This window comes from Puccinia triticina, chromosome 6A (assembly GCF_026914185.1).
Source record: "Puccinia triticina chromosome 6A, complete sequence".
In the NCBI taxonomy this organism is placed as follows: Eukaryota; Fungi; Basidiomycota; class Pucciniomycetes; order Pucciniales; family Pucciniaceae; genus Puccinia; species Puccinia triticina.
In genome coordinates this window covers 4,845,869-4,855,200 of record NC_070563.1, presented here as the reverse complement: position 1 = coordinate 4,855,200, position 9,332 = coordinate 4,845,869, and the positions used below count along the sequence as shown (strand labels likewise).

At 39.7% G+C, this 9,332-nt stretch overlaps 1 protein-coding gene across 1 annotated transcript; it reads right to left on the bottom strand.

Moving 5' to 3' along the window:
- Positions 1-1,468: 1,468 nt before the first annotated feature.
- PtA15_6A585 (uncharacterized protein) lies at positions 1,469-5,622 on the bottom strand (the record flags this gene model as incomplete). Its single annotated transcript, XM_053170305.1, has 3 exons — positions 1,469-1,491; positions 2,312-2,648; positions 5,590-5,622. 3 exons carry the CDS (start codon positions 5,620-5,622, stop codon positions 1,469-1,471), a joined length of 393 nt encoding a protein of 130 aa, XP_053021510.1.
- Positions 5,623-9,332: the final 3,710 nt, after the last annotated feature.

Sequence of the window (9,332 nt, the reverse complement as noted above, 5' to 3'; positions counted from 1 at the left end):
TGAAGATCAAGACCACAATGATGACTCATTCACTATCAATGGCAAAGAAAACAACAATAGCAACAATGAAGACACCACCAATAGAGAAGACAACAACGATGACAACAACAACATCAACAACAATCAAGAAAAGTTCATCGGTTTAAACTTGGACAACTACGAGACTCAGCTTGGTTTATGGTCAATACAAGAACTCCAAGAAACTCTGCAGAAGCAAAAAAAGAACGCCTCCAATTGTATTCCAACCGAAGTCCAAGATACTTTAAAGTTGATTCAGCAGAATTATATCAAAAGTAAATTGATGATGGCTCTTATTGGCACTGTAACTGAGGTTACGGTCCATAAATTCCTGTAAGGTATTTTTAATCTTTCAATAATGCAATTTTAATTATACATTAATATTTTTCGCCGGTAGTGGAGAGGGAAAACCTGGTCAAAAGAAAAGTGATTGGAACCGATTTGTTGGATTCAGCTTGGCAAGCACCAACCATCCCGGTAAGTTCCATTCCTCTAACAAAATACTTTAATAATAGCTAATGAGTTCATAAATCAAAGTGCCTTCGAGAGGAGTTACTGAAGGTTGGGATGATCGGAACGTGAAGATTGGTGAAGCATGGGCTTCTCTTACAGAGACAGAGAAGGCTGTGTTCAGTGCCAGGATTTTTCAGTACTTCTTGAAAATCCCATGCGACTTTGAAGAAGACGATGAAAGTGAAAATGTCGACAGAGAGGACACGCTTGACCAAGAAGAGATAGATCTATACCAACCTCTTTATCAAAATCTCGTAAACCAGACCAAAGTCGATTCATTTGCGGCTAAAGCTCCGGAACATCAAGCACCAAGCACTAGTAAGGTATATAAGCAGGCTTTACAAAGCATTACCAAAATAAATCTCGAAGTGAGTTAATGTTTTAGATCAAACCAGAAACTCTTGATACTGATGTTTTTTGTTTGCCAGCTCTACACAACATCGAACTTATATAACACAACCTACTACCTTCTAACTGCAACACAAAGCCCTGGAGTCAACAGCTTTTGCAAAGAGTATAGTAACAATTCTTGCTGGCTTTCAATTGCAAAAAGCCGATGGGCTGCGAAGGAATTATTTGAGACTTATAGCCACGGACGAGAAATACAAGCCCACTTGGAGAAAATTACCGAAGAATCAGCAACAAAAAACAAGAAGGCATCCGACTTGGCTAAAACAGATCTTTGCAAGGCCCTTAATGAGCTTCTTGGTGAGCTCTATCTTAAATTAAATTAACTCGACTATTCTGATTTGTTTCTTCAACAGCTAATGTGAAGGGGGTTGAAAAGGCAAACTTCCCAAAAAACGAGGATCCTGCCCAGATTCTTTCCGAGAGCAATCCGCCATTAAAGCTCATCCAGTCAGAGAATTTGAAGCTGAGCAAAGAATCCCTATTAAAGGGATTTGAAAAGATGTGGACCGATGATAGGAGGGCATGGCTAGCCGACATCAAGAGTGGTGCCTTTAAGATTGAAAAGATCAACCTCTGAATTCGGATTGATAATTATTTTTATAGCCAAACTATGTTTATCTGATTCATAATAGGAATAAAAATACTGGTTATAAACCAAACCCGAAATGTGCAGTCTCCTCTCAAATAAAAATAACATCATAAAAATTTGAGTTGCAGAGAAAACAAGTGTAGAATTTCAAATTGATTGATGAATTAACAAAGCGGAGCACCAATTGAAAATTTGAAATGAAACTATAGTTATGATCGGTTTTTAGCTTTTGTTCTCATTCTCGAACTTTTCTTGAAGTCTTCAAAATGTGTCTGGACCAAACTGGATTGGTATTTTGGATAAAGTGGTAGCCAATAATTTGGATCACTGTAAATCTAAGAGAAACAAAATACATCGTCAGAAAATTGATATCCAAACCAAATTATAAAGTGCAGTACCTCGTTTTTCTTCAAAAGATAGGCTGCGTGCCTAGCAACTGCAGTAAATGAACTTTCACGGCTCCACATTGCAAGTGAAAATTGCTGTGGTGGTTCCTTTAAATCTTCTTTGAAGTAAAACTTAGCAACCCCGTGGTAGAGAATGCGGAAAGGCCCATGAAAGGAATACCCATGTAGACCAGTATATGCAACTCCTAGGGAAGGCAAAAGGAATTCGCCTCCACAATGATTTCCAAGAAAGAAAACAGAATCAAAGAGGAGCGCATTTTTCTTGTCCCGGTGCGTGTGGATTTGCGTATTGACACTTGCTGTCCAAGCTGTTTGATGAAATAAATACATGTTAGCTTGATGTGAAGCAAGAAATTTGTGAAACACCACTTACAGGCAACAATCATATTCTTTTCAAGCTTTAATTTTTCTTTTACTGAATCACTCCCATGTTCATTAAGATATTCGATGGCTTTCATGGCTACAGAGGTCGATTTGGGTAGAAATGCGCAATTGATTGCGTAGTTGAGTTTTGAATAAAAGCTTGTTTTGTTTTGCAACTTCGTGATAGCTTCAGTATCATCGGTGTTGGGGCATTCACGCAGGGGATTGGGCAGTGCCGGAATTTGTTGGTTGTCTTTCCAACTAGATCCGTGTCCTTGAAGTTCATCGATCTTGATTGAATCTGCAGTGAACTGAATTTTCTTGTCGAGGACGCCAACAGATTTTTTCTAGCAAAGAAACAGTGTTCAGTAAATTGAGGAAATTCTTTTCAACAATGATAAACAAAACATGTACCCCTCCCAGCCCAAATCCGTATGCCTGAAATGAAACACTGGCATCCAAGCTTTCTGACGGTGATTGAATATCCCCTTTTGTTGTGGAGTTGATTGGAAAAGGTGTTTTTGGCGGTCCTTTGGGAGCCTCAGCAAGATAAGCTGGAGGTTGCTGGTTGATATGCAACTTACAAACCTTCTTTGCCACCATTTCCTTAAGAGAGTTCAATGCGCGGGTCTTAAATTGACGCAATCAGTTTATTTCGCTATTGAATTTATTGGGATGATAAAAATTACACACATCATGGGCAACATGCACTGAACCTTGGGCTGGGGCCGGATAAGGTGGCAGACCAACACCGACACATATCCCATTCTTGTCAAGAAGAACCACCATCTTCTTGGGATCTAATATTCTACACTGCATTTCCAAACTCCGTGCGTGATTTTGAACAGAGACAAGGTTGGGATAACAAAGACAGAAAGGCATTCTCAAACCGGATTGCACCTGGGATTCTTTCTCATAGTTCTTGATTGTTTGTTGGACAAGAAGGGAGGCATGTAGGAGCTGGTTCTGACAAGTAGTTCGAGGTTGACCAGGATCAGAGAAAGTTTCAATTACGGCCTTGATCAAACGGGTGATATGTATATTATTGTTTGTCTCCTGCATAATAAATACGGCCATCAAATCAAAGTCCACCACCTCGGTAGAGCAATTGGGATGCAGTTTTAGCAGCCAGTTATTCGTTTGTCTCATCAATGTGCAGGAATCCGCCTTGGTGTAGTCAATACCACGCATGATGATTTATGTTAACTCTGCGAAAACTGGATCAAGAATTGCAAGTCAGTTGAGCTGTAACCCCGCCTCGCCTCTAAGTCCTGAACCCAAGAAATTCGGACATGGTAGGTATGAAAGGGCCTTGACTGTACGCCGAAGACCAATCCATACCACAATAGGATGGAGGCTGGACTGTACGCCCAACACCCATATCCTGCAGCACCATACAATAAAAAATGGGTTCGGGGGAGGGAGATCACAATCAAAATAAAATTAACAAACCGTGATTGAGTTAAGCAGCCAACTTCGGATCGTGCAGGCCGGTTAAAAACGGTGGAGCGAGCTGGGTGCCAACGACGTTTGAAGCGGTTACAACAGTGCTAGATCAAGATTTTTTTGAGCTGGGTGCAAGCAGTGCGGCAAGGGGGTTGTTGTCCAAAACCAGCTCAAATCGTTGAATGCCTGCGTAGTTGTGCTGAGTATATTTGTGAAACTTGTATCAGCCAATAGTGGTAAGGTGGATGGCCGAAGCATCTCAAACAGCACCAATACCTGGAGAGCCAATGGGCGATAGGCGATCCACAGTCTGCCCAATTGGATTACGTACCTCGGCGGAATTTGTTAGATCTACTGTATGGGAAACTGTTGGCTGATAGCAGTCGGGTGGATAAGGGAAGGATGCAAAACTGCATTGATACATACATACCTGGAGAGCCAACTATACGTGATTCACAGTCCACCCGTTTGGTCCAAGTACCGTGGCGGAGCTCGCGTGATCAAATGTAGGCGTATGGCAAAGTATCGGCTGGTAGCGGCCGGATGGTTGGCTGAATTTGGCCAGCAGTTGGGGGGCGGTGGAAGTTTGAATGCTGGGGGCCCATCGGCTATCTGGCAATATGTATATTTCACATACCTTTCACCTGGAAGACCCCCAGGCACAGCGACCGAACTTGCAATAGCACAGATACAAACAAACCCCCCTAGACTCAACTTGATAATCTCAAGAAAGCCGATCTCCAACAGAAGAAATCGGGAGAAGATGAAACTTGAATGGCTTTGTCAGAAGATTGATGAGAATAATTAAAACTAATATAAATTATCACAATGTCCTTATTTTGACTCCTTTTTCCACTATGTTTTTTTCTGAAAGCAAACCATTAATTGAATAAACCAAAGTACAAGATTCTCTTTTTTCTTTATTTGGAATGTTTGGATAAACCAAAGCAAAAGATTCTCTTTATTTTGTCATTCAGAAAGTTCAGAGAGCAAAGTATGATCCTGATCCTATTGATTTAAATTATGATGACAAATGAGCCATAGTAAAATTTTCTTCTGCTCTATGTTTTATGATTGAGAGGAATTTTGATACCAGCTCTTGATGAAAATTCAAATATCCATTACAAAAGAACATGGCATCTGTGCATAAAATTACCAGATTTTCCTGAAGACAACTGACAATGCCACTGGAAATTAAAAGTGGAGCAGAATCATAGCCTTGGTGAGTAGTTTGTGGGTTTTCTCAAATTATAACAAACCATTCCAATCAAAGTCATGTGAACTGTACAATGTATATTTTTGGAAACATTGTTTTGGTACAAATTGAGTCTCATTTTACTTCACTCAGATCAAAGCCAAAAAATTTGAGGCATTATTAATATAAACCATTTTTTATATCAATATAAAACTTAAACATCATAAAACAGACAGCAGCTGTCTGGTGTTTTTTTTTTTTTTTTGCATGGAGTAATATAATCCTAAACTGGAGTGAAAATTGAACATTTGGATTTTATATCAATATAAAACTTAAACATCATGAAACAGCAGCTATCCAGTGTTTTGTTTTTTTTGCGTGGAGTAATACAATCCTAAACTGGAGTGAACATTGAACATTTGGATGGATTTGATTGCAAGTTACTTCTGCCAGTCTACAAGTTCAATATTTCTCCCAAAGTTTCTCTTCAGGAATTTTATTAATCTCATGACAAGGAAGAGTTGTATTGAATTAATACTGGGACCTTCATGATAATGAAAACGTAAGACAATGAAAAATCAACTGCAAACATCTTACAAAATACGTGAAAATTGTATTCATATCTTTATTCACAAATCTAAGCTTACTGGGAGGTTGATCCAGGTAATCACCCAATGCATGAAGTGATTGGAACTCCGTTGATTCAGTTCAAAAATGTTTACTCAAATTCTTAATTTCCCTGTGAGAATTGGGACTTTTTGGTCCTTGGTCCCGCCCAAAAGGGGGCAAAAGTAACCTGTGCAATCTTTGAGGTTGAAAAATCGATCCCAACCTTCAAAGAAACACTCGGTACACATTCTGAAAACCTATCAAGATCGGTAATTTAACTACACACTCAAACCATTTGTTCCATTGCTACTGACAAACCTTTACCCTGTGACATTCAGATTCGTCTTAATTTTCAAATCAAAGAATAATCCAAAACTTCCGATCAACAGTCCTATTGATTTTTTCAATCGCTCTTGTGCCCGATTTGGTGAATATGCTTTCTTTTTCTACATCAAATTTTTGCAAAAGTGACGGTGTTTTCTCCCTTGATCATGAATGTTTATCATAATTTCCAGATGCCTCCATTTGAAGGTGAGGGGGGGAAGAGGAGAAAGAGAGTTTGCAAACCAACGACTGCTGCAGGTTTGGCCTTTTCACGATTGATTGAACTTGAACATCAACATGCGCTTCGTTCCAATCTTTCCCAGCCAGGAGACAGTACAGCAACTACACGATTGGATCCGGCACTACCAAATCACGATGATATTCACCTTGACGAGATACAATATGAAGGCTTTCACCACTCCCGGGAACATGACACACAGCAGCCTCCCTACTCACGTGTTGATCAACTACACAATTATTTTCAAAGCGAGCATTACAAAAGGCAGAGGGCTCTTGATGAAAGGTACTGGGAGGATGTTTATGAGGCTATGTTCTTGTTTTTCAAACAGTGTTCTTCAAAAACTGCTGATTGGGGAGATCAAGAAAAATGGAATGTTGACTGGAAGGAGACATGTGTCTGCAGTCACTTAAGAAAGCGGCCGGTTGTCCTGGTAGATATTTTAAGTTGGTTCTATTAACATCATAATACACTTTTGTTTACTTGCGATGACTGATTCACTTTTCAAAACATTCATTAGGTCAAAAAAGAGAAGAAGTAACATTTTGTGATTGCCAAGCAGATCAGGTTCGGCTTATCCAAATGGGATACATAGGCGGCTCTCCTAAATTCCCAAGAACGGCTTTCTCAATCCGACTTCTACACCTTCACCATATTATATGGAAGCATTGTGCAGTTTCTATTAATCCATTCTCGAAAGCCTTGGACGAGTTCCTCAACCTGAATAACCCACTTATTCTCGTAGCTTGTGCTGCACCCAATTCAGAATCTTTTAAATCGGTATGTAGCAGAGATCATAAAAGTAGAGCATTATACAAATTTTATTATTGAATTTTAGACCCAACAATGGAGAAGAACCCTCGCTGCAGCTGTTGATGCCTATTGAGAGATGTTACGAAGAGAAAAGCTGGTATCGGAAGAAATTCTTGAAATGGGACCAATGGATAAGATGGCTGATATTTTTCCCAAGTGCTACGGACCTTCAGTAGCTGGAAAGAACCCGGAAGAGCCTGACTATATTGTGTGCATGGATGGAAACTTCCAACATCAAAGGCACCTTGCGGCAAGTGTTGAGAGCTTGCCAAAAAAAAAAAAACGGAGTCTCTTCATATCCCCGGAAGAAGTCGAAACAATGGAACAGAAGATGAATACTGAACGCGGTGCAATCAATGCAGATAGCAGCTTCGTACATCATGTTGATTCCTCAGAGATCTCAATTCTTAGCTTACATATTTTTTGATTATCTAGGATCAATGTACAGAGCAGCATACAGCAGCAAATGATTTGCGTGGTCCAAACACATGGAAGGCATGTGATGATACTGGAATTTTTGGAATGGCTTGTCGACACGATCAACTTTTGAGGTTGATCAATATTGTTCAGAGCGGCGAGAAGTATGTTTTGAAAAAAAATCTTTGAAGTTATTTTAACATCAAAAAACTAACTGTATTATGTTAAATGAAAAGGTCATGCTTTCCAATGACTATGATCAATAATCTTATCACAACAACAAATGAAACCGGAGAAAAACCAAAGAAGTTGGCCTTCTTGTACGATATAGGTTGCAATATTGAAAAGGGGATCATCAGTGTTTGAGCTCCATCTTTTTAAACTATCTCTTCAAAGTTTATCATGCTAATCCTTGATCTTCCACAGAGAAATCAATTCCCTGAAGAGCGCGGTGAAAATCGGTTGATGTTTGGAACAAGTGTTTTCCATGCTTATGTACATCAGTGGTCGTGCCAACTCCGATACAACCCCAGACTAAACATTGGATGGGGAATGTCCGATGGGGAAGGGATGGAGCGAAAATGGTCTGGTTTATCGCCTCTGATAAGCTCTTTGAGATACTCAACTAAGGATCATCGACTGGATGCGTTGGAGTTAATGTCTTCTCACCATAATGAAGTAGGAAAAAACAATGCAGGTGTGTGTTTCTATTTTTGCTCGAAGATCCCCCCTAAATATTAATAAATTCAACTCCTTCAGTTAAACTATTGTTAGCACAAGGTATAGAGGTTGAGCTTTTGATGAAGGATGCTCATAGGAAACTCGAAGAATTGGAAGAGTTATTTGGTCACTCTACTGCATACCTGAATGAACAATGGCTTAGGCAAAGAGAGTGCCAGCTCTCTGCAATGGAGACTGATACCGAGAGGGATTTGATGAAACAAGTTGAAGAGCTTGTTGATTTGGAAAACAAACTCAAAGAAACACAGTATGTACTTCATACATAGCCAATCAAATTATGCAAATCAATGATGTCCAATTGATTTTAGTGAAGAAATGATGTTGCTGAGACAAAGGCGGAGAAGGAATCAAACTGAGGAGGAAAGAAGGTATCTTGAACAGCTTCCAGATTCTCTTTTGCTTCTAGAAGAGCAAATTGCGGATATTATCGACGAACTTGGCTCGGAATCATTTCGTAATTTGCCTGGTGCTTCGGGTGAGCTTTTAAAACTGAATGTTATGAGTTTCAGAATGATACTGAAGCTGCTCAATCAAAAAAACAGATGCCAAGACTAAGGCTTTGATAAAGCTCAAAATAAGCAAGTCGAAGCTGTATGAATCTAAAGTTGGTGTTTACAAAGTGCAAAAGAAGTGGGATCAAAGGGGATCAGGTCATTCAATATTTAACCATTCACTTTTGTTTTAAGATCACAGACTGACTTGTATAAGAACATGTAGGTACCCGGTTGCAAGCTTGATTCAAAAAGTTGATGAGTGCTAAAGTCAAGCTTTTGAAGAGAAAGTGGACATCGTATAACAAGAAAGCGCATGATTACAATTTAAATTTTGACCCAGAGGTCCCAGTTTCTTCGCCGAGTTTTGAAGAGGTTAAGCAGCTGAGTCTTGAGGATCCCTTTTGGAATATTGGCTCGCTGACACATCCGAATGAACCTTGGGCGGTCGACTCAAACATCCAAACCGGAATTGAGGCAATGCTGCTTGCCAGCCATTGCCAGGATGAACTTCACCGGATTTCCAGGGAAGCTCGGCAGGCAGTCAAGTGGGGGATCGCAAAATCAAAATGTTTGGATAACCTATGTCAAATGCTGACCCAAGGTATGGAATCTCAGAGTTTCTATTGTGTAAATTCAATTTAAATGCTAATAAATTGGTTTCAGATCCACCAGTAGACCCCGATCAACAACAATTCTTATCCGACCTTTGCACAAGGCACAATTTTCCAAAATCAGTCATTTCCTCAGTTTACTG